At 39.4% G+C, this 26,505-nt stretch overlaps 1 protein-coding gene across 1 annotated transcript in view; it reads left to right on the top strand.

Moving 5' to 3' along the window:
• LOC127413416 (netrin receptor UNC5A-like) overlaps positions 1–26,505 on the top strand; it is a 377,604-nt gene that overhangs the window by 193,422 nt on the left and 157,677 nt on the right. The window contains exon 2 of the mRNA XM_051650562.1: positions 7,147–7,368. Coding sequence (XP_051506522.1) covers positions 7,147–7,368 — 222 coding nt within the window. The remainder of the gene's footprint in view (positions 1–7,146; positions 7,369–26,505) is intronic.

Below are 26,505 nucleotides of genomic sequence, written 5' to 3'. Positions count from 1 at the left end.
CTTGCTTTGGTGTTGAGACTCCTCATAGTCCTTATGCCAACCCCTTGCCAGCCCATCAATTATTTTCTAGATCCGCCCCGTCTGTAATAATGTTTGGCGAAAAACCTATGCATTTAAGGGTTACCATTTTTTTTTTTGTTATATTAGTAAACGCATTAACTTTTGATAACCCTAAAATACTAATATTGTTAGTAAATATACTAAAAAACTTAAACTTAATTGAAACTAGAAAACACTGAAAAACACTAAGGCCACGTCCATACGAATACGTTTTCATTGGAAACACATCTATTTTGCTACATTTATACCTCTTATCCACACTAGAATGGCATTTTACTCCACAGAAAATGCTCTTCACCGATCCATTATTTGGGAAGCGGGACCATAAGAAAATTTATTAGTGTGAATGTGGCATACATCTGAAGTAAAACTAACACTCACAGAGTGAAAACTAACAAAAACTAAACTAATTTGAAAGGACAAATTAAATAAAAAAAACAAAAAAAAAAACAACATGAGCCGAAATGAAGAGCCAGTTCATCTTGTACTTAATTCAGCCTACTTGTGACAGTGCCCGTCAGTCAGTGAATGGCTGACAGTCACGTCACTGCGTTGGGCGCGGGCATAATAAAGAGTTGAGTTAAAGCCCTGGATACAGGGCCAGCCGAGCATGTTTTGAAGTGCTGTGGTCATTCAGCAAGAGGGATTTATGTCCTGTGGTCCATCACGGTTGATCTTAAAAGGCTGTGATTAACAGCAGAGAGAGTTGAGATGGGCTTCAACACTGCTGCAGGCAAACCCTTAGAAGGCCATACCACTCACAAGCTTTTTACTCAGCCTGTTAACAAGGGGAATCGCTCTCTCTTACACAAACACACATTGTTTGTGTGTATGTGTGTGTGGTAGCATACAGTGCGGTTCGAAATTCAAGGACTACTAGTGCTTGCTTATATTGCATTCCTTTCTAATTTAATAAAAAATCTTCATTACAAGTAGTATTGTAGGCAAAGTTTAATTGAAAAACCATTCCCGAATTTTTTACTATTTGATTTGTTCCGCTTTGGCTTTAAAGTGATTTCTGCGCCACAAGTGTCACCAAGCGGAATTACAAAAATTTATATAACCGTAAGTGGCAATTACCGGGGTCCAAGCAGTTTAGAAAAGTGGATAAAATCACAGATCTGACAGGGGCAAAGTCGTTTCATTACTCAAAACTCTAGTTACTTTTGTTTGTATGGTGTTTGTCGACTTACGAGGATAAGCAACAGTGTTGTAACTTGGATCTTATGGACTCCAGTGCATAGCAGAACATTCTGGACACTTTTTTGAAGTTTTATCAGCTATTGTCCAATGATGATTAATAACCTTAAACCTCTGGATGTTGATATCAGACAAGATCTGTGAAGTTCTCATGCTTGTGTATGTATCCCTTTTTTAAATTTTCCGATCAGACGTTTTTTTCCTTTTAAAGTCGCTCGTAACCGGAAAAGTTTAAACTCTTGTTGTAGCGCAGTGGTTGATTGAAAGGTGATGGTGGGCGCTTTGCTTCTGCTTGGACTCATTCAGGACTGATAGTGTTTTCACATGCATTTTTTACCACATTCATATGTGGTTTTTGTGATCAACTTAATACCAGCGTGGCCCAGCCCCGGCATGGAGCCCACCGCAGGAAGCAGATGCCACCCGTCTCACGGCCGGCCGCCAAGAACCCTAGGAAGGCTTCAAAGCACCCCAGGGATGAGGAGATCCGCTTCTACGGAGCTGGTAGACGGCCCACACCATCCCCCGGTGGAGGGCCGGGAGGAGAATCTTTTGTTTCATTTTTTTGCCGCATGCCCAAGAGACTGCGGTACCAAAAACTTCAACAAAAGAGTGGTTTCCTTGTTCTCTGGGTCACATGTCAGGTGTGCATGGCCATCGTCACGACTGCCGTCCACCGTCCCATTTTCGCAGGTTTGATGCTCCAGCGGCAGATCCCCCGCGGATCCCCTCGCGTCTTCACGAAGGTTGCAGAGGCAGCCCTTGCCCCGCTAAGGGAAGTGGGTGTCCGCATACTCAACTACCTCGACGACTGGCTGATCCTAACTCACTCTCAAGAGTTAATGTGCGCACACAGGGACCTGGTGCTCAGGCACCTCATCCATCTAGGGCTTTGGGTCAACTGGGAAAAGAGCAAGCTCTCCCCGGTTCAGAGCATCTCTTTTCTCGGCTTAGAGTTGGACTCAGGTTCGTGACGGTGCACCTCACGAACAAGCGCACACAGTCGGTGCTGAGCTGTCTGAAGGTGTTCAGACAGAAGACTGCGGTTACACTGAAACTTTTTCAGAGGCTCCTGGGGCATATGACATCCTCTGCGGTTGCCACTCCGCTCAGATTGATGCATATGAGACTGCTTCATCACTGGCTTCAGACTCGAGTCCCGAGATGGGCATGGTGCCACGGGACACATTGCGTGGTCGTCACACTGATCTGTCGCCGCCTTTTCAACCTTGGAACGACTTAGCATTTCTACGGGCAGGGGTTTCCCAAGAGCATGTCTCCAGGCACATTGTGGTTATGACAGACACCTCCAAGACGGGCTGGGGCACCGTATGCAACGGGCACACAGCCGCCGGCTCCTGGACTGGCCCGTGGCTGCGTTGGCACATCAACAGCCTCGAGTTGTTGGCAGTACTGCTCGCCCTGCGGAGGTTCCAGCCGTTGATCCAGGGCAAGCACGTGTTGGTCCGGACGGAAAACACAGTGACGGTAGTGTACATCAACTGTCAAGGCAGTCTACACTCCAGTTGCATGTCACAGCTCACCCGCCGTCTCCTCCTCTGGAGTCAGCAGCGCCTCAAGTCACTACGAACCACTCACATCCCATGCGACCTCAGCACCGCAGCAGACGCGCTGTCACGACAGGTTATGCTCAGGGCAGTGTGGAGACTCCACCCCCAGGTGGTCCAGCTGATCTGGAGTCGATTCGGTCGAGCACAGGTAGAACTGTTTGCTTCCCAGGAATCCTCCCACTGCCTGCTTTGGTACGCCCTGACCGAGGCACCCCTCAGTATAGAATCGCTGGCACACAGCTGGCCCCCTGGACTACGCAAATACATGTTTCCCCCAGTGAGCCTACTTGCACAGACCCTGTGCAAGGTCAGGGAGGACAAGGAGCAGGTCGTCCTAGTAGCACCCTACTGGCCCACACAGACGTGTTTCACGGACCTCACGCTCCTTGGGGCGGCTATCCCCCTCCACCTTGAAGGTGTATGTAGCCGCTATTGCGGCACACAACGATACAGTGGACAATAAGACCTTAGGGAAGCACAACCTGATCATCAGGTTCCTGAGAGGCGCTAGGAGGTTGAATCCCTCCAGACCACATCTCATCCCCTCATGGGACCTCTCTGTAGTCCTTCGGGGTCTATGGGGAGCCCCCTTCGAGCCCCTGGAGTCAGCTGAGCTTAAGGAACTCTCTTTGAAGACTTCCCTCCTGACTGCGCTCACTTCCATCAAGAGGGTAGGAGACCTGCAGGTGTTCTCTGTCAGCGAAGTGTGCCTGGAGTTCAGTCCAGGCTATTCTGACGTGATCCTGAGACCCCAACCGGGCTATGAGCCCAAGGTTCCCACGACCCCATTTAGAGATCAGGTGGTGAACCTGCAAGCACTGCCCCAGGAGGAGGCAGACCCAGCTTTGGTGTTGCTGTTTCCGGTGCATGCTTTACGCATCTATTTGGATCGCACGCAAAACTTTAGAAGCTCCGAGCAGTTATTTGTCTGCTTTGGTGGACAGCGGAAAGGAAGCGCTGTCTCCAAACAGAGGATCACCCTCTGGGTCATTAACGCCATCGTGATGGCATATCACGCTCAGGACGTGCTGCCCCCTGTGGCGCCCCACTCTACTAGGAGTGTAGGGTCCTCCTGGTCCCTGACCAGTGGCGCCTCTTTGGCAGACATCTGCAGAGCAGCGGGCTGGGCGACACCCAACACCTTTGCGAGGTTCTATAATCTCTGGGTTGAGCCGGTTTTGTCCCGTGTGTTGTCAGGTCTGAACAGGTAAGTTCCGGGACAGCTGGCCATGTGTACCGCTTGCATATAGCGCCTTTCCCCTCCCATGAGGTGAAGACGTGCGCCTTTGACTCCCAGTCGTGTTCACAAGTTGTGATCCCTGGATGATTTTCCTCCTTAGCCCTGTGGCAGACAAGTTTGCGGAGAAACTTGCTGCCGGCCCAGTACATGTGCTAACTAAGCCCTGTACTGGGGTAGGTGCTCCACATGCACTGGTTCCCCATAGGTGACCCCATGTGATATATCTTCCGTTAAATAATTTCCCTGTCGGTAAACTGCGTCTTCCTTGGGCAGAGGCCCATCTGCCCCCGGTCACCATGCTTGTTGAAACTCCTCCCCCCTCAGGTAGGACCTAACAGGTGACTTCTCCACATGACATACTTCCGACAAGTCTCGGTAAGACCATGTGACGTATTTCCACTCGAAATACCCCCCCCCCTTCTCTGGGCGGGGTGTGGTCTCTGCGGTGTCTTCCCCTTGGGAGTGACACCTCCCCCAATGTAGATATTTATGGCCCCCAGTCGGTTAACAAATTCCACTCTTTTTGGGGAGAAAAAAAGAGGAAAAGAGGCCACGGCTGGGCTAGCCTGTCCCTATTTGTTGGGCAGTCAACTTGTTCCTGAAGGACCGTTTGACGCTCATAAGAGTGTTGGGGGACGTTACGTGACGGCCTGGTGCACTGGCTACGAGGCACACAGAGGTCTGCCTGTCTCGCACCGCTAGTCCACGTAACACAGTTCAGTAGTCATGGCGTTTTGTATAGGGACCCCTAGTGTCACTACATCAATAAAACGTCGAGTGAGTGACAGATAGGGAACATCCGGGTTACTTTCGTAATCTCCGTTCCCTGATGGAGGGAACGAGACGTTGTGTCCCTCTTGCCACAGTGCTGAACTACCCGCTGAAATGGCCGGGACCTTGCCTCCTCAGCACAAAACCTGAATGAGTGGTTGCATACCACGCAAATTCCACTCGCCAATTCCCATTGGCCTTTTTTCAAAGATCAGAGGTGTTTAGGGCTCCCAGGAGTGACCCCTAGTGTCACTACATCGACACAATTCTCGTTACCTCCATCAGGGAATGGAGGTTACGAAAGTAACCAGGATGTTCTTAGTTGAAGTTTATATGCCATATGATTTGCTCACATCTCTTAATTCATCAGCGAGCATCAGAATATCATTCTTACAATACAAATGTAACTATGTATTATGTTGCAGTTCCTCGGTCAAATGGCAAAATGATTCAAAATGAACTCGGGTACTGTTTTTCCTCGAGACACCTTGGCTATAGAGCCAGGATATTTGAACCAATGAACAGAGGCAGCTATATGGTGCTATAACAGATTTGCAAGTGCACAGGACATGTCTTGAGCGTGCACACACACTCTCTGAGCGAGAGCAGAGAGATTTCTAAAAAGAGCTGCGTATATTTGAGAGCGTGCGTCCAATTTTGTGCAAGAGTGAAGGAAATCTGAGTTCATGCAGAAAAATGTGTGATTGGGTAACCGGAACATTCATGTGCTCTTGACATTGAACAGTATTATAATGCCATAGAGGTATGGTCTATTAAGCTGGACTATGGTCTATTAAGCTATTAATGTTCATTTATATTCACAATACATTATTATAGTATTTATTTATCTTTTGATTTTACTTGGTGAATTTATCATTCTCCACTCCTCCCCTGACATACTCTGGCGACCCCCAGTTTGAAAACCATGGTCCTTTACTGTTGGTACAATTGGCATGGCATTTTGAATGTACACAGCATATGTTCAAGGTTCTTCATGGAACCATATATGCTGATAAAGAACCTTTATTTTTATGTATAGTCATGTTTTAGGTGATAGTGAACTAATTTGTACTTAACAAACAAGATAATATAACATTTTGGCGTCCTCTGGAGACCCTCATATCAAAAAGTAATGTAAAGAATTTTGATTTATCAAATCAACCAATTATTATTATTATTATTATTATTTGTCTGTGGCCCAAATTCACTTATTAACTGATATTTTCTGAATGAAATAACAAATAAAAATAATTTTCATAACTTTTTTCATGTGGTTTTGTGTGAATAATAAAAAACAAAAAACGTTTTAAGGGGAGTTTGAAAAAGTAGGTTTTCTGAAAAACGTAATGTCGGAAAAATACTGAAATTAAAGAGATATTCGTTTTGATTGGCTTGACTTAGGGAATCAGAAACAAAAGTTATTTTGCTTGTAGTCCACATGGTTGCGAAGACCTTCGATGCTTGGCACCCTAATGACCATCTTCAAATATCCCAAGCACTCTCCCATCAAACATATAGCCCCGCCCCCAACCAACACCCTTGGTTGAGCCAAAATTGCTTTGTCTTGATGGCTGGTGATGCTTCAACAAACAGACTAATGTTTTGAAAGTGCCTCAGAGTGTTTACACATTTTGGGGAAATCAACCTACAATGGCATATTTATAGTTTTTGCATATTAAGCTGGGATAGGAGAGTATATGTTTTTTTTTTTTTTGTTTGTTTGTTTTTTAAATGACACATCTCCTTTAATAACAGCATCCACTCACACTAGCATTAATTCCACAAGTTTGTGCAAAACCTGATGATCCACATTATCCCAGTATGATCTTATAATGTTCCAAAGAGCATCTTGTGTGCTTCAGTGGAAACAAAAATCTGACCTTTTGTACAAACATGGTCAATGTCACAAATATGCTTACATAGTGCAGAATCTTTGTTTTCTGCCATCTATGTTTTACATTTATCAAAATCCTAAAACTTTGTTTATGTCCAGTTTTAAATAAAAAAAAAAAAGGACCTGATTTAAAAATAGAACCCATACCACACAAGCCAGTGCAAGCATTTAACAAACACCCCATCATTAGCATATCTCTTAGCTGACAAAATGTCTCCACTACAGCCGGTCTGTGTATTCAGCCAAAATATGGATGAGTAAGATTAGTATTACACTCAGGTGTGTGTCAAAAGCAATCTGTCCTCTCGCGGGGTTCAGAGTGTGAAATTAGATCAGATACACTCATTATCGTTTTGTATTGCTAAACGGTATTTAAAAATTCTAAAATTTTCATGCATTTCCTTTCACAGGTGGAGAGCATGCAGCCACCGTAACGCATCCACTTCCTGTGGCCTTCTCCGACCTGTTGCCCCACTTCCTGGTGGAACCGGATGATGTTTATATCATTAAGAATAAGCCAGTGACCCTCACCTGCCGGTCGACACCTGCCACTCAGATCTACTTTAAGTGCAATGGTGAATGGGTTCACCAAGATCAGCACCTGATCGAGCGCAACGTGGACCCGGCTACAGGTACACCCTCTCAACGCTGCTCTCTGAGGTCAACAATGCAGGCGACTGACCTGCTGCATTTACAGAATAACACTGAAGAGTTGGAGAGCTTATAAAAGGAAGCTTTCTAGAGATTATGTTCTTTCTTTCTTCTGTAGAATAGTAGAAATAAACCAAAGCATTTTTTCAAGCCAATTTCCAAAATGTATTTTGGACATACTATGAACAAGGTCTTATTTCTGCTCAAGGATTGGTCTGTTGCATTAGTGTACTCTTGTGAACACAACACAAGAACAGTAGTTTGGCTTTTTTTTTTTTTTTTTCAGCTTTTTGTAAGACTGCTGCCTCAGCCTCAAAACCCAAGCCAAAACAAATAATTTCTACCACAGGTAAAGGGTGTTCTTAGGCTTTGTTCACACTGCATCAAATTCAGATTTGTTTTTCAAATCTGATCTCAAATCAGATTAATGTGATTTTGTTTGTTCAGACGAGCCTGATCTCATGAAAATTACGCGACTGCACGAGACACTAAAACACTATAAAAAGAGTGAATCGGTGAAAACCACAATCGGTTTTAGTGTTTTTATTAAAAATGTATCTTAAACATCTTGTAGGTGTTTGGTTGTTTTACCTGGTTTTATTTATAAATCTGGGTTTTGCCATTAAAATAGCCATCACCTTTAAAAAATAAAGTCATTACTACTAATTGAATTTAAGAATGTTTTTACAAACAATTAATTTCTTTCATTCAAATAAGTCAGTTTCATTCAGCCAACATAATTAAGTTGGATTTGGTCAGATCAATGTACTATAGTAGTTTTAACTCAACTTTATTAGGTTTGACAAGCTAAATTTACTAATGTTTAATTTAATTATAATAATTAATAAAGAATATAATAATATACTTATGTTGGTCAACTTAATTTATTTCTTTAATAATTAGTATATGCCAGGTGAGCAAGTGTAAGTACAGTGAAACTATTGCACTGTCAATTTGACAGCAATTGCTTATAGAGCTAAGCAGCACTCGAATCAAACATCACTTGAAAGTGAAAGTCCATCCTCAAGCTAAGCACAAGCGCCAATCTTCACCACAATGTTATCCCCCAAAACTCCAACCTTACAAACACTCTTTTTAAATAGCAATATAACAAAACATTAAACATTAACAAATCTCCTTCTATTCTCATCTTGCTCAAAAAAGTATTCATGTAGTCCAAACTCAAATGGATTAAGTAAACTTCAATTTTACTAATTTAATTGGATAGAATGCAAGGAAATCATTTTGTAACAAAATGTTCTAGAATTGTCACTTTATTTTTAGTGACAACAGCAATATGATTCATTCATCTAACAGAAAGCTTTTTACTGTTGACAAGCAACATAGTTCACACCAAATGAATTCTTGCACTAAAAAAATGTAAATGCAGCACTACAAACGCAGGTGTCTTGAAACACATTTTTAACAATTGAAGTTCTAAAAAAACATGGCGCTCCTGCACGAGACACTGAAAAAAGCTGAGATGCAGTGCAATGGTCAAAGATGTCTGTCTAGCATGTTTACACAGGAAAACAAATTTAAAACGATGGACACAAAAATGCTTGGGTGTGAGCGACCCCTTAATGTAGATTGTGCATAGCCGTAGATTTGCCACACTTCCCATAAAATATGGGATTGAAATCGAATCATCCTGTATCGAATAAATACGGGATGCCATTTGTCCCGTATTTAAGCTGGTCAGATGGCATCACAGTGAAATTATTCCAGATCGCTAATTTAACATTGAAACAAGTTGGAAATTTTTCCTACGGTGGGTAAGGGACCATCTGAAAATTCCACACATTGTGCTAAAACGTGCTAATACTGTGGAGGGTAAGTTAAGGGACCATCTGAAAAGTCCACACATTGTGCTAAAACTGTGGATTTTTTTCTATATAAATGTTCAATAAGTTGTACAAAATTACACAGATCGAACAATGTATGAATACAATCACTGAGTCATAAAGGCAAGAAGTACAGGTGAAGGGGAAAAAAATAAATACATAAAATAATTAAATAAAAATGAAAAATGTGTACATAAGATAAAAAGATATATAATCGAAAAAAAAATACATACAACAACTGGCTCTAATAAGGACAGAAAGAGATGTGGAAGGTCAGATGTACAACTAAAAAAGAGGATAAGTACTTCAGAGTCTCTAGTTTGAGAAATAGACACCTCACATGTCCTCAGCTGACAGCTTCATTGAATTCTACCCGCTCAACACGAGTTTCATGAACAACAGTAAAGAGAAGATTCAGGGGTGCAGGCCTTATGGGAAGAATTGCAAAGACAAAGTCACTTTCGAAACAGAAAAATAAAAATAAAAGGTTAGAGTGGGCAAAGAAACACAGACATTGGACAACAGATAATTGGAAAAGAGTGTTATGGATCTTAACCCCATTGAACTTTTGTGGGATCAGCTAGACTGTAAGGTGCGTGAGAAGTGCCCGACAAGACAGCCACATCTATGGCAAGTGTTACAGGAAGCGTGAGGTGAAATGTCACCTGAGTATCTGGACAAACTGACAGCTAGAATGCCAAGGATCAGCAAAGCTGTCATTGCTGCACGTGGAGGATTTTTTGATGAGAACACTCTGAAGTAGTTTAAGAAGTTCTGAATATTATTTCAAATTGTAATTGTAATTTTCACGTTATTAATGTCCTGACTATACATTGTGATCAGTTGAATGCCACTTTGGTGAATAAAAGTACCAATTTCTTTCCATAAGATCAAAATCTGTACATTATTCCAAACCTTTGGCCGCCCATAGATATATTTATAAGAAATTATATACAATTTGTATTATTAATAACTGCATTTATTACTAAACCTGTGGCGGATGTGGTAAGGGGCTGTGATATTTATATGCATTTTACAACAGATTTGAACACGAAATGTGATTTTTTAGTTATCACATTTATCAGATCACATTTTTGAGTTTGAACTATCCATTTTATAAAGATTTTGCAGCAACAGCACATTTAATTTGAACTGTCAAGCTCAACAGAAATGCATTTCCCAACAAAGTGCAGCCAGTGTTTCTTTGTTTCTTGCTTTTATCATCAGCTGTATGGTTATTCCTCAGAGATTTTATCACAGTCTCAGGGACGTGCACAGGTGGTGGCTCAGTGGCCCAAGCCACTGCCCCTTTGCCCCCCTGGGCTGAGGTGCCCCTCACTTTCTGCATAATTTTTTTATTGTTTGTATATGTAAACATCCGCTAGATGACTGTCTTCGGCTGTTGTGTCACGCCTCTTGTGTTGCAGAGCAGAGGATCAGGCGCAACAGGGGGAGGGGCACTTGACACTTGGACAGTGGGTTCAAGTGTGTCAAAAATGCTCATTAATTACTATTGACATTGCTTGAGTGGGTCCAAATGCGTTAAAAAGTGCATTAGTTCATAAGGTGCGAACTAACGGCAAGATCATAAGTCCCTCAAAATGTATGGTTTTGTTTAATTTTATTGTTATTTAAACTTAAATGTAATCTGTCCAATTACTACAGTTGCTGCACAGCTAAATATTAAATTTAAAATATAAATGGTAAAGAATGATAAAGTGAGCCCTTCAACTGTTGCTGAACTGAATATATGAAGCAAGCTGTAACAGGATTATAGAATATGAGATGTGTTTCTGGTTCTGGCAGACCTAACTAATGCAGCATAACTATGAATTGATAGATAAATTAGGTGTATGCCTGGCTGAAAAAAAAATTTGTCTTTAGTCTAGACTTAAACTGAAAGAGTGTGTCTGAGTCCCGAACCATCTTCGGAAGACTATTCCATAGTTTAGGAGCCAAATAGGAAAAGGATCTACCTCCTTTTGTGTATTTTGGTATTCTAGGTATTATTAACAGGCCAGAATTTTGCGATCTTAATGAACGTGATGAAATACAGTGTGATAGAAGGTCACATAAGTACTGTGAAGCTAGACCATTCGAGGATTTGTAAGTAGTTAGAAGTATTTTAAAATGAATACGAAATTTTGTATATAGCCAATGTAGCGATGTAAGATTTGGCTGATATGATCATATTTCTTGGTTCTAGTCAGCACTCTAGCTGCTGCATTTTGAACTAACTGAACTAATTTATGGAACCTGCAGGACATCCTCCCAATAATGCATTACAATAATCTAGTCTTGAGGTCATGAACACATGAATTAGTTTTTCGGCATTAGAAACAGAGAGCATGTGTCATATCTTAGCAATATTTCTGAGATGGAAGAATGCTGTTCTACAAACACTGGAAATGTGGTTTTGAAAGGACAGATTGCTTTCAAATATAACAAATAAGTTATTTGCTGTAGAAGACAACGTGACTGTACATCCATCGAGAGACAAATTATATATTAGAGTCTAATGTTTAGAGGTTTTTGGTCCAATAATTAGTACCTCTGTTTTGTCAGAATTGAGTAGAAGGAAATTTCTAGCCATCCAGTCTTTGATATCATTGATACACTTTGCTAACTTGGATAATTGTGAAATTTCATCAGGTTTCATGGAAATATAAAGTTAGGTATTGTTGGCATAATGTGAAAACTAATTCCACGGTTCCTGATAATGTCTCCCAGGGGAAGCATATATAAGGAGAATAGAAGAGGCCCTAAAACTGATGCCTGTGGCACTCCATACTTTAGTTTGATCTGACAATTCACAATGTTGAAGTCACCAACGATTAAAGCTCTATCCACAGTAACTACTAGAACTGACAAAAAATCAGCAAATTCTCTAAGGAAATCAGAATATGGCCCTGGTGGTCTATATACTGTAGCAAGAACTTAAAATGACAGATTTTCTTTTTAATTTTTTAATTTTATATCTGATGATGTCACATTAAGCATTATCAGTCCAAAAGAATTAAACTTATATCCTGACCTCTGAGTAACACCAAAAGCATCACTGTAAATTGTAGCAACACCTCCTCCTCGACCATTCAGATGAGGCTCATGTTTATAACAATAACCTTGGGGAGTAGACTCATTTAAACTAATATATTCATCCTGTTTAAGCCATGTTTCAGTCAAACAGATCAAATCTAAACTATGATCTGTAATAATTTCATTTACAGTTAGTGCTTTGAAAGTGAAAGTGATCTAATGTTTAGTAGCCCTACCTTTATATGATGTTTATCTTATTTTTGTATTTTTTATTTTCAAGTTTGATATCAATAAAAAAAAAAAAAATTCAAAATGACTTAGTGAGAGTTTTGTGTTTGGTAGTTAGAGGAACAGACACAGTCTCTATATGATATCTAGGTGATACAGTTTCTATGTGTTGTAGTTTATGTGACCTGTGTGACATCTCAAGGCAGCTAGAAGATGTTTGGATTAGCCAGTGTGTCTGCTTCCTGACCTGGGCCCCAGTTAGTCAAACACTATCACTATTAAGACTATGAACCAAATTACTAGAGAGGAGAGCGGCACCTTCCCTGGAGGGATGGAGTCTGTCTCTTTTTAGCAGGTCAGGCCTACTCCAAAAACTCGTTCAAATGTCTATAAATCCTATGCTATTCTGCGGACACCACTCAGACATCCAGCCATTCAGCAACACTAATCTACTTTTAACCTCATCACCACGACAAGCAGGGAGTGCAACAGAGCATATTACAGTGTCTGACAGTTTTTGCAAGTTCACACACATCTTTAACATTATTTAGGCCCATGCCTAAATCTGCCCCTGGTCGAGACTTCAGCCAAACACCCTGCTGCAGAGACTCTACAGCCAGAACTGAAAAAAGTGTGTGTGTTGCTCGCTGTACTACCCGCATCCAAAACAATATCTACAGGCTTCTCTTTCTCACTGACCTCCACTAGCATTCAGATGCGTGTCTCTAACTCATTAATCTTCTCCGTCAGCCTGACTAATTACTTACATATATCACATGTAAATCCCTCACTGCTGATGGATGAAGCTATCATAAACATGTGGCATGCAGTGCAAGTAGCAATAACGTGTGCTGATGCCATGACTCACCGCAATTGTTTGTTGTTGTGGTTCTTCTTGGGCAGCTTGGGTTTGAGATCGATGTGAATCCCTCACGCAATTGTTTGTTGTTATGGTGGTTCTTGATAAGCGGTGCTTTGAGATCGATGCAATAATCCGTGTAACAGAGGAGAAAATGGGTGCACACGGTAAAACGCACGCAGTTTAATTGCGATAAAAATAGTAAGCGGATGCACACGGAAAAATGCACGCAGAAGAATTGCAATAAGAGAATAATGCAGAAAAAAATTATGCATGCTGAAAAATGGCAGAGATTAATGATTAAATACTGAAAACAGAAAGAAAAGCAATGCTAAAAATGCTAGCAGGCTACAAACACAGACTCGAGCTAGGCACCAACAGGAACAGGAAGTGACAACTTTGTCTCACTATATGTTACATATGTTCAAGTTGTGTGTTGCACACTGTTTATAGTATCACACCTTTACAAAAAAGAAGACTGAGAGAGAAAGACAGAGAGTGGAGGGAGGCTACTAAATGGAGTGTTTCTTTGCCAAGCTGGATTAAAAACACCAGCAAGGAAGCAGGTGAATCATGATGAAAATATATAGCAAAAGATCCTGCAAAGTGCACACTGTGTCTCCAGGAAAGTATTTGTTCCTCAAAATCATTTGCCATGGAAGTAAGTAATGTATAACTTTGTGTTTGCAAGTAAAGCATATTATAAGTAAAACTAATATTAATATTACTTTACAGATAAAAAAATAAGTAGTTATATACATTATTTTACATGAGTTGTATATTTAGCATATTAAACAATCACATGGCACCAGGTCAGAGAGTGAGATCTGAGCATCAGGAATCAGGTCCTGGTGAAAGGATTTTAGTGACTTACTGTAAAGGGACATAATACTAAGAGTTTGATAAGAAGTAAGATAGACATGGAAATCTTAAAATGGAACACGATATATAACAGCAACAACAGCAGTAGTACTGTTAACATGAAGCCTAATTATTAAAAATATAACTTTGAAAAGTTTGTATATCATTCTCTGTAAATGTATTTAGGGTTTGATTTTGAGCCACTGCTCCTCAAAATGTCTGTGCACGGCCCTGCACTGTCTCCCCTTAGAAAGTGCTTTCAGTAATGTAGCCAAAGCTGTGGCTGTTTTATTCAGCGTTACCTGTTCTTAAGTGGACACACTGTGTTTTTCTGTTATTCTACAGTCTTGTGATTGATTGTGATCTGTTGACAACTACACATCTCAGTTTCTTCCGTCACATTGTTCCTAGCTCCAACAGAATAAGTTAATTTTCTAAAGAGCACCTGCGTTCTCTAAAGAGACAAAGGCTAGTAGGCAAATGTATGTGTGTTTGTTTGACATGCGTTGTCCGAGGCATCGTAGGCATAAAAGAATGCACATCACATACATGCTAGGATCCTGAAGTGATCTGTAACTTAAACCCTCCAATTCACAGAATGACAGCTGATTGGGAGAGCTGACGTGTGGATGACATGCTGCGGAGGGAGCTGTGACAATTTCAGGGGAATGTCACATTTCTTAAGACGTCTGATATGCGGCGAGGTATTAGAGCAGACAGACTTATATAAACTCCTGTCATCTGCATGCCCATACTAGACTATTAGCATTTGATGTATTTTGTCAGTACATTTGGATTATTTATTTATTTGGCTTTTGTTGCTGTGAATCACATTGCAGTTACTGCACATTGCTAAGAGTTAGAATCACTGCCGGTGACAAAACTTTTCTGGATTGTATAGGAGCATTCCACCTGCTGTATCCAAACATATCCAGTGGCTTAAATTAGGCTGTTTGTGTGCTCTCTGAGCATGCACGGGCAGATCCTGAACCCAGCTTGAGCTATAATGCACATATTTTTTGATACTTTGAAATTCGACTATATATAATAAGACTGTTTTATACAGTGCATCCAGAAAGTATTCACAGCGCTTCACTTTTTCGACATTTTGTTATGTTACAGCCTTATTCCTAAATGGATTAAATTCATTATTTTCCTCAAAATTCTACAAACAATACCCCATAATGACAACGTGAAAGAAGTTTGTTTGAAATCTTTGCAAATTTATTAAAAATAAAAAATGAAAAAAAAAAAATCACATGTACATAAGTATTTACAGCCTTTGCCATGACACTCAAAATTGAGCTCAGGTGCATCCTGTTTCCACTTGAGATGTTTCTACAACTTGATTGGAGTCCACCTGTGGTAAATTCAGTTGATTGGACATGATTTGGAAAGGCACACACATGTCTATATAAGGTCCCACAGTAAACAGTACATATCAGAGCACAAACTAAGCCATGAAGTCCAAGGAATTGTCTGTAGACCTCCGAGACAGGATTGTATCGAGGCACAGATCTGGGGAAGGGAACAGAAACATTTCTGCAGCATTGAAGGTCCCAGTGAGCACAGTGGCCTCCATCATCTGTAAAGGGAAGAAGTTTGGAACCACCAGGACTCTTCCTAGAGCTGGCCGCCCGGCCAAACTGAGCGATTGGGGGAGAAGAGCCTTAGTCAGGGAGGTGACCAAGAACCCGATGGTCATTCTGACAGAGCTCCAGCGTTTCTCTGTGGAGAGAGGAGAAACTTCGAGAAGAACAACCATCTCTGCAGCACTCCACCAATCAGGCCTGTATGGTAGAGTGGCCAGACGGAAGCCACTCCTCAGTAAAAGGCATATGACAGCCCGGCTGGAGTTTGCCAAAAAGGCACCTGAAGGACTCTCAGACCATGAGAAACAAAATTCTCTGGTCTGATGAAACAAAGATTGAACTCTTTGCCTGAATGGCAAGCATCATGTCTGGAGGAAAACAGGCACCGCTCATCACCTGGCCAATACCATGCCTACAGTGAAGCATGGTGGTGGCAGCATCATGCTGTAGGGATGTTTTTCAGCGGCAGGAACTGGGAGACTAGTCAGGATCGAGGGAAAGATGAATGCAGCAATGTACAGAGACATCCTTCATGAAAACCTGCTCCAGAGCGCTCTGGACCTCAGACTGGGGTTAAGGTTCATCTTCCAGCAGGACAACGACCCTAAGCACACAGCCAAGGTAACAAAGGAGTGGCTACGGGACAACTCTGTGAATGTCCTTGAGTGGCCCAGCCAGAGCCCAGACTTGAACCCAATCGAACATCTCTGGAGAGATCTGAAAATGGCTGTGCACCGACGCTCCCCATCCAACCTGATGGAGCTTGAGAGGTCCTGCAAAGAAGAATGGGAGAAACTGCCCAAAAATTGGTGTGCCAAGCTTGTAGCATCATACTCAAAAAGACTTGAGGCTGTAATTGGTGCCAAAGGTGCTTCAACAAATATTGAGCAAAGGCTGTGAATACTTATGTAAATGTGATTTTTTTATTCATTTTTTATTTTTTTTTATAAATTTGCAAAGATTTCAAACAAACTTCTTTCACGTTGTCATCATGGGGTATTGTTTGTAGAATTTTGAGGAAAATAATGAATTTAATCCATTTTGGAATAAGGCTGTAACATAACAAAATGTGGAAAACATAAAGCGCTTTGAATACTTTCCGGATGCACTGTACATGTGTGTGTGTGTGCGTATATACACTCACTGAGCGCTTTATTAGGAACATCTGTTCACCTACTTATTAATGCAATTATCTAATTAGTCAGTCATGTGGCATCAGTGCAATGCATAAAATCATGCAGAGAAGGGTCAGGAGCTTCTGTTGATGTTCATATCAACCATCAGAATGGGGAAAAAATTTTGATCTCAGTGATTTCGACTGTGGCATGATTGTTGGTGCCAGACGGGCTGGTTTGAGTATTTCTGTTATTGCTGATCTTCTAGGATTTTCATGCACAACAGTCTCTAGAGTTTACTCAGAATGGTGCCAAAAACAAAAAAAATCATCCAGTGAGTGGCAGTTCTGCGGACGAAAATGCCTTGTTGATGAGAGAGGTCAACAGAGAATGGCCAGACTGGTTCGAGCTGATGGAAAGGCTACGGTAAGTCTGATAACCACTCTGTACAATTGTAGTGAGCAGAATAGTATCTCAGAATGCACAACATGTCGAATCTTGACACGGATGGACTACAACAGCAGAAGACCACATCGGGCACTTTATTAGGACCAGAGTGTTCCTAATAAAGTAAAAAGTGAGTGTATATATACTGTATATATTTCACACACAAATACTATACATACATACACATGATTGGTGAATGAGACCCATTGTATATTTATTATGTTTTAGTTTTGTTTTTTACTGCAAAAACATATGGATAAATAATAATAATAATAATAATAATAATAATAATAATAATAATTTTCTTGCTGAGTATTTTTCTCTTTATTTCTATGAACAAATATCTAAATAACCTTAAAACAAGAAAGAATTACTTGAGAATGTAATTGAGATGACACAAAGATATTAAGTCTTGTTTTCAAAGAAATCTAACCTAAATTTAGTTGTTTATGCTTAAAGCAAACATTTGCACATAAAATTGTTAGATAAAAAGACTTGTTTTCAGAGAATATGTCTTTAATTAAAGTAATTTTTACTTAGCCCATTGGCAGATAGTTTTGTCTTGTTGTAAGCAAAAACCATACAAATGTTTGTTAGATCCATGCTTAAAGCAAGAAAAAAATGCCAGTAAAGTAGGGAAAATAAACTTTAATTTCAGCATATATTATCTGTAAAGAAGTTTCATCTTACACACTTTTGCATTACTACTGTAAATGCATTACTTAATGCATTACATTACTTGAACATTAAAAATTCCCTGTAAACAAGACAAAATATCTTGTCATTTTGCTTGTTAAGTAATTTTTCTTGTTTTAAAGATGTTTTTATATTGTACAGGAGACAAAAATAAGTTTTTTTGTTTTTTACTGAAATGATTTTCGCAGTGTATTAGCTACAGCATGGAAGTACCCATTGCCCTGTTTGAATACAGTCTGTTGCCAACAGTGAGTCAGTACAAGGCCTGAACATGACATACCATTCCTCTTGCTTGTGTGTTGCTGATGAATGGGCAGCATTTGGCCAGAGATGAAGGACAAACAAATGTCCAGCAGTATAGGTTTCCGAAGGTACCCACATTGATCTCCCCCAACTTCCACACTGTGCTGTCAGCAGTGTTTTGAAAGGCGAGCAGCAAGAGGCATCCGCTCTTGTGCAGACTGTGAAAGTCTGGCCCAAAGTTACAGCTGGGAAGGAAACTAGACTCCTGACTTTTCAGTTTGAATAGAAAAACAAGCTAGTTACACTTGTTACAGCAACTTGAATGCAAAGGTGTTGTATAGATTTTAGAGTATAGCTTTGGTATTGGTTACAGTACAGAATATATATTTTTGCCCTTTGTTGTCGTAGCATTAAGATTTATCTGTTTATAGAAGAAGATTTTATCCAAAATGACTAGCAAATGAGGAAATGCTAACATAAGCGATTCACAGTTGCTGGATTAGAAATGTGTATAATTATCCAGTTCGTTCCAAATTGTATTTACCAAGATGATCAAGTAAAATTTGATAGAAAGGTATGAGAAGATTAAATTTGATTAAATTAATTGTATTTATTTACTTAAATAATTATTCATAATGTATAAAAATGTGTTTGTATAAAGAGGAAAATAAGGCAAGGAAGCTTTAAAAAATAATGCCATAAGTAGTTTTTATCAGTCAACATGCACTTACGTTTAATGAAAATGATTTGACAACTCACAATCTCAATGAAAAAAAAAAAAGAATTTTATATATATATATATATATATATATATATATATATATATATATAATTATTATTATTATTATTTATTTTTTTAGTTTTAGTTTTTATTGTGGAGTGAAATTTGTATAATACAACATTTTGTTGTAATATTCATTCGATAATTTCAATATAATATGTCATATACTGTATGTTATGTATCAAAATGTCTGAGCCTTCATCATGAATTTGTCCTCACCATTAAGAGTCAAACTGCTCTGAGTCCTTCCTTCTAATCATATTTTCAAACATCAGTGCCTTAAGGCAGTCTGATCTCATCGTAAGATGTTTTAGTTTGCAAATATCAGGTTATTGACAACTATTTGGTATCTCTCTGCTCGGTGCGAGTTTCCCTTATATCTGCAGCATTTACTCGAATGAAGAATAATGCTGCCATCTGTCCTTCCTCTCCAGTGTATCATTGTCCACTATTGATTCTTTTCTGGGAGTCTATTGGTTCTCATTACCTGTCTCAAGTAACTTATCTCAATTGTATTTCTCTGGCTAGTTCAAAGGCATCTTTAGACTTTAACACACACACTGGATCCTCATTCGCTCTTCTGAGAAAGCTAAGCTAAGACAGGGGAGAGATGAAGACATATCCGTTCAAAGAGAAATCAATGATGACAGTGGATTTGAATGGACTGAACCTGAGTGCGGGCTGATCCACTACAGCAGTATTCTCATTCAACTAACGGCAGTCTCAAACATTAAGAAAAGACTGTAAATGCTAGCCGATCATCCTGTCATATTCGTTTAGTTGCTTTTAAAGAGGGAGTAAAGCCAGTAACCAAAATCTCTCCTATTGTGTTCCACTGAAGAAAATCATACTGGTTTGGAACGACATGGTGGTGAGTACATGAATTTCAGTTTTGGAACTGGTAGGTGTGAACTATCCCTTTAAGAGCCTTTCATAGGTGATCAATGCTGTTTTAAACTCACACAATCTCACACATTCTGTCATACTTGAAAACATGTAATTTCCCATTTATACAGCCCGTTGTGGTGGCACTTTGAGAATAATTGTCAAAAATGCAGAAATATTTGTTTCTTTACAGATATATCTTTGGAAAAGATATCCCACAGACTATTAGATATGCATAAAATTGAATTTTATCCATGAGCTTCTTCAGCTTTCTAGAGATTCTCAGTTATGATTATCCAACACATTTTAATAGAATTTGAATTCATTCGTTCAAGTTTTGCAGCATGAGTTTAGTTAATCTTTTCCATAATCAAATGAAAGTAAAGGGAATTTGTTTAAGTAAATCAAGTTCCTTTGGATCAGATTCCCTTCAATTATTTTGTTAAATGAGCAAATTATGATGATTTTTCTCTGTGCCAACATTTTTGGCTCATTTTCACCATTCTCGAGAAAAGCTCCTGGGTTTTAACATAGACTCAAGACAAACTAAAAAGACTAACAAAATTACTTTTAATTGATGTGACATGTTTCTGATGAGGCGGTTGCGAATACCAAAGATTTCCGGTACAAATTGAGAAATTCAGTTGCATGTTTGTGCCATCTGAATTATAGGGGGTACTTTTAAATAGTCACTCGAGGGAGCAGAGAGGGTGTGCATATCCTGAGGTGAAATGAATTATAGGCAATTCTCAGAAACCTCTGAGAATTATTGCCACCCCATTCACATACTCTCAGAACAGTGTAATTAAGTTCATGCAGACTCTTATGTCTTTGATTAAATGAGACCATTCTTTTCCACATTGAGATTTTTCTCAAAACCTCATGACTGGTCCTTCAATTACTAAATAACGGCAAGAAAAGCAATCACGGGCATTGTTATTTTTGTCTAAGGCTGAAACTACTTGGAAAAAGTGCTAATAGACTTAATATGTGGATATCAGGCAATATCAGATTATTTATGAATAAAATATAATGATCTGTGTTTTTTCTTATCAATGCAGGCTCTATAATGCACATCTCAGCTGAAATTAACATCATCACACATCTGGGATGATCTAACAATATAGAAATACAAAGATTACACTCAACAATGATGAAACACACTTTAAAAGCTCTGATTTAGGCAGTATCTGATGTATCTGCAGGTCGTGCTTTAATGAACATCAAAAAACGAGTAGCAGAAAAGGACAGTGTTCTATTAAATGAACATAATCGTCTCATACCACCTGATAGACATCAATTTTTAGCAATGGGTCTAATTGATAAGGGATTATTAGCAACTTTCTCTTTAATGGGAATTGTATTTCACCCTGGCCGAGTGTTAGATGTGGAAAGTGTTTGGCGCTGAAGCATCAGGAGCAGATGGCAAGGTCAACAGCTCCAGTAATCCAGCGAGCAGACAGCCCCATTAACTGGCCTGTGCGGGTCACCAGCAAGCGGATCTACATTGCTGTAAACCTTTCATAAAGAGCCATTTAGAAAATCGAGTGAATGCAAACAGTCCAAATGAAAGGGAATATTGCTGCTCTTTATTGATATCATAAATCAGACTTCAGACTTCAAAAAGGTAGTCTTGAGAGTCTGATACCAGAGGTCTCAGAGAGCCAAAATCAAGCATCATATTAGGTCAGGCAGGTCCATTTAGTCAAGCTCACAATCAACTGATTCATGACGTCTGTCTGAATACAATACAATTCAGACTGTTGTAATATAATTCTGAGGGATCTGTTCTATTTTCCATGGGCTTTCCCCACTCTGTGCATGCATGGCTGCATGGAGTTGCGGGAGTTTGCCCAAAACAGAACCAAACAACAACAAATGGAAGTGCTCCTGACTGAAGTAAGTTTTTGTTAACATTGGTTTCAGGCTGAGGTCTCAACCTCAGGCAGCATGGCCACAAACCACACACAAACCATTTACAGACTTTTCGATGTACACAAAAATGGCTGTCAATTTTCAAAAGCCAGGGAGCATAGAATTTTTTCAAGGGTTCCCACACATTGTGACCAATGAATTTCCATGACTTTTCCAGTCATTCATGATTACTCTTATGATTTAAACCATTTCTTAGTCAATTTTGCCATGTGTATTGTATGTGAGCAACCAATACTTGGAAATTCATAGATTAAATGATTATACTTGTTAGTGTACAGATGTCTTAATCTAGCCAATGAAATATTTAAGAGCAGAGCAGAATTTACACCCACTGCACACTTTATTATGAACACCTGTACACCTATTTATTCATGTAATCAGCCAATCGTATGGCAGCAGTGCAATGCATAAAATCATGCAGATACTGGTCAGGAGCTTCAGTTAATGTTCACATCATCCATCAGAATGAGGAAAAATGTGATTTCAGTGATTTCGACTGTGGGATGATTGTTGGTGCCAGGTTTGAGTATTTCTGTAACCGCTGATCTTCAGGAATTTTCACACGCAACAGTCTATAGAGTTTACTCAGAATAGTACCAAAAAACATCCAGTGAGCAGCAGTTCTGTGGACGGAAATGCTTTGTTGATGAGAGAGGTCAACAGAGAATGGCCAGACTGGTTCGAGCTGAATATACTAATATGATAATGTGCTATTGAACACATACGTTTAGTTATTTTTAATTATCATTTTAATAATTATAGTTTAATAATAATAATTATTTTCCAGAACATGTTTTAAAGTTTAATTTAATCATCAAAATGGTGTCTAATCAATTAATTCTTAAAAATTTTAATACGTGAAAATAGAACATTTTTACGTTTTTAACATCATTGCATTTTTATTTTTTTTATTTATTTTTTTGCCAAACCTTTATCAACAGCTGTCTTGCTTGTGAAAAATGTATTAATTATGATTATTATTATTATTACTACTACTACAGAGAATATTACATTTTACTATACTGTTGTATTATTAATATATTTTTATTAATTATTTTATTTAATTTCTTCAGTTTCAGGCATCTACTTTTTACTTTGAATCATGCTTTTATTATGACGAGTGTTTTTTGCCGGAAGCTTCACTTTTCCGGATAAACAGTTCGCATCATTGCCCGGTGTGATCATTGAAGACTTTTAAGTCACATTTGAAATCTCATCTCTTTACACTGTCCTTTGAGTCTGACAAATGAAATGTAGGACACAGTTTTGGAGTGTTTGTATTTTAGATTACTGGTGTTTGTGTATTTGGTAATTTTGAAATGTTATGTTTTAAATTTTATTACTGTGAAGCACTTTGGTCAACTCTGTTGTTTTAAATTCAATACAAATAAAGTTGAGATTGAAGCACAAATGCTGTGATTTAATTATATATATACATATTTTACATGTGCTGCGTGGTTCACAGTGGGTTAATGCTCTTGCTCTGTCATCTGATACAACGTGAATGATTCTCAATGTCTGTGGAGTTTCTAGTGGATGAACAGTCAGATTTATTTAAAATACGCAGCTCTTCCACAGTAAGATTGCAGCCTTTAGCGGTTTAATAAATCACACTAGGACATGTCACAATTGTAATTTGATTAATTGTCCATTTCAGTGTACATGGAGCACGCGTTCAAAATAAGCCTGTGAGCATTTTAAAGCTGTCGTGTGTCAGTCATACTGCGTGCTGGTACCGGATAGAGTCGGTGCTTGATACTATCGGTACTGCAGAAACACTGGTATTGTTACATCTTTTTTATTTTAGTACCGAATGGTACCAAAGTACCGGTACTTTTGACAACACTACTCTGTACAATTGTAGTGAGCAGAATAGCATCTCAGAATGCACAACACGTTGAACCTTGAGACAGATGGGCTACAACAGCAGAAGATCACGTCTGGCTCAGTGAGTATCCATGGCTTGTCAGTGACTTTTGAAGATTTTATTGCTTTCCAAGAGTGTGGGAATTTAGTTTTATTGGTCTGTCTGGAAACAAAGATTTGTTTATAACTTCCTAGAATAAGCTGCAATGTGGACCCTACTTTATACTACACGACATTGGGCCTAACTCTACATAACTTTAGTGCTGTGTTTCTGAAATGGTCTAAAGAGGGGTACTGTGGGGTTTGATCTGGTCTTCAGGTTTGATTATGGCTCTCTCAACTACCTCAAACTGTCTTAATCTACTTCCTTATACACCCCAAATCTTCTGCAATTAGAGGAAATGTCTAGCAAAACAGAAGATCTGCTGGACAAACAATGCAAGCAGCTTCTCTCAGTATACACCGTCTGCTCTACCACAATCTATTTCAGCTCAGCCCATAGCTTACAGCTAGTAAGTAATTACTTTTTGATCAAGCGTTGTGCCCTTGTTGTTGCACAGAATGCAATCTGGACTAACAACATGCCTGTGGTAGTGATTTCAAACATTTATTTTTTTTTTTTCACTGTGCACTAGGACCGATAGATTATCAATACTGTACCATTAAGATGTGTTGCTGTTTGTTGTAGGAAATAAGATAGACACTGTGGAGTGGCAGCAGGGGCCTGTAGAACTGTTTATTTGACCATTAAAGTGGCAGTACAGGGAGTAAAAAGAGGAAATGCAGTCAAGGATTGGGGGATGTCCATGGAATATGGCGTAAACGTAGGATGTATTGTCTTCAGGCCAAAGTGTTCATTATATTAATACAATGTGAGGATTCCAGATGCACAAGTTTGGATGTTTATCATTTAATAAGGGTCTAGGTTGAATGTTCAGGGTTGGGAGTTAGGTTTTGTTGATTTAAAACTCAATAGAGCATTAACATTAAACACCTCATGTGTTTGGGAGAACATTTATCTAGCTTTTAGTGCAACTCAGTGGACGTTTCACCTCAAAACTGGTGGAATATGTGCAAGGAACCACGTAATATAATTTTGCAAAAATGTTGCCATGGTCACATATTGTTATTTATTTATTTTTTCATGAGATCAGACTCTGGAATTTCATGGAAGTTTTCTTACAATGAAGTAGCATTTTTTTATTGTAATGCTCGCCTATAAAATATCTCATCACAAGGAACTGCTCGATGTGAATGCACAGACTGATCTCACTGTGAAATCTGACACTAGCTAAAATCAGTCTGTGCCTACTGAAATTTGAAACACTGCCCCTAGTTGTCAAAGCATAGTTGAGCGTTTGGGCACTTGCGAGCTCCATTTTCCAGATGAAATGTCCGTGGTGGGATGCCAAAAGCGAGTTGTAAAGTGAGTTGTTTTCAGCTGTACAGTCTGTAATACAGTAAAGAGGAATGCATATTCTGTAAACTATACCCCTCAACCTAACCTCAAACCTAAACCTAACCATCAGTGGAGTAAAAATGTAATGTTTTGGCAGAAAATGCAACCTCCAGATTGCAGATTATTGCAATTACTTCCTGGTTTGAATGCGGGATGCGAACCTGGGTCTCCCACAGTGTTGACACAAGGGAAGATAAACAGACTTGAGCTGATGCAAATACAGCATGTCTGTTGGGAGATGGTGCTCTACAGTTAGTTGGCATAAAGTGGCCAATCCACGGATACTAGAACTTTTGCATACAACATGCCGAGATCCAGTGTGACCATGCTGGAGTGCAATCTCTATAAAATTATAAAAAATAAAAAAACAAAATCCTTATACAGTAATCACTAGTGACAGAAAAAGTCATGGAAATTCATTGGTTGAAAGGTGTGGGAAACCTAGAACTTGCTTCTTAATACTAGGGTGGCTCTAAGTCTCCATGATTTTGGTCCTTATATATTGCTCGGGTTTCACCCATTTCATTATCTGCTAGGCAAACATTGTAATCAGATGGATTAGAAAAGTAATAACATATCTCTATTCAACAAACCAAAATATTTTCGGTATCATTCGTGTCCATAGCAATGTTATAGGATTACACACAAAAATGTTAAACATTTCTGAGGGTTAGAGGTTTTTTCAAATCGCTAACCTTATGTATGAGTAATAGTAATAGCAATAAATGCCTTAGCTAGCACCACTAATTCAACATGATCACACGGGGGACCAGCATGTTGTCTCCGATACTTCTGGTTCCGTAGGATCGGCCACATTATGCCGACTAACTGACAAGTGCGATCTCCCATCAGACTTGTTTGCGTCGAAACCAGGAAGTAATCATGTTTGCATAATCAGTGATGAGCAAGATTTGGAGGTTGCATTTTTCCCTCTACAATTAATTTTTTCACCACTGATGGTTAGGTTTTGGTTTCGGGGTTGGGTTGGGTTGGGGGGTTCAGTTAAATATGCATTCCTATTCACAGTTTTATATCCTACAGCTGAAAACAACTCGCTTCACAACTTGCTTTTGGCGCCCCTCCATGAACATTACACGTGACTCCCATTGCTGTATAAATAGATGAGCCGCTAGGAGAGCAGAGGAGGGGGCATGACAGCTTAATAGTCCGTAAAGATTTTTGATAGGCAGAGAAAGTTGATAGTTGATAGTGGATGATAGTTTGTGCTTTTTGTGTGCTAGCCCTTCGGAAAAAATCAGCACAGACTCACT

The sequence above is a fragment of the Myxocyprinus asiaticus genome, chromosome 22, assembly GCF_019703515.2.
Source record: "Myxocyprinus asiaticus isolate MX2 ecotype Aquarium Trade chromosome 22, UBuf_Myxa_2, whole genome shotgun sequence".
Lineage (NCBI taxonomy): Eukaryota > Metazoa > Chordata > Actinopteri > Cypriniformes > Catostomidae > Myxocyprinus > Myxocyprinus asiaticus.
This window is presented reverse-complemented; position numbering and strand designations above follow the sequence as displayed.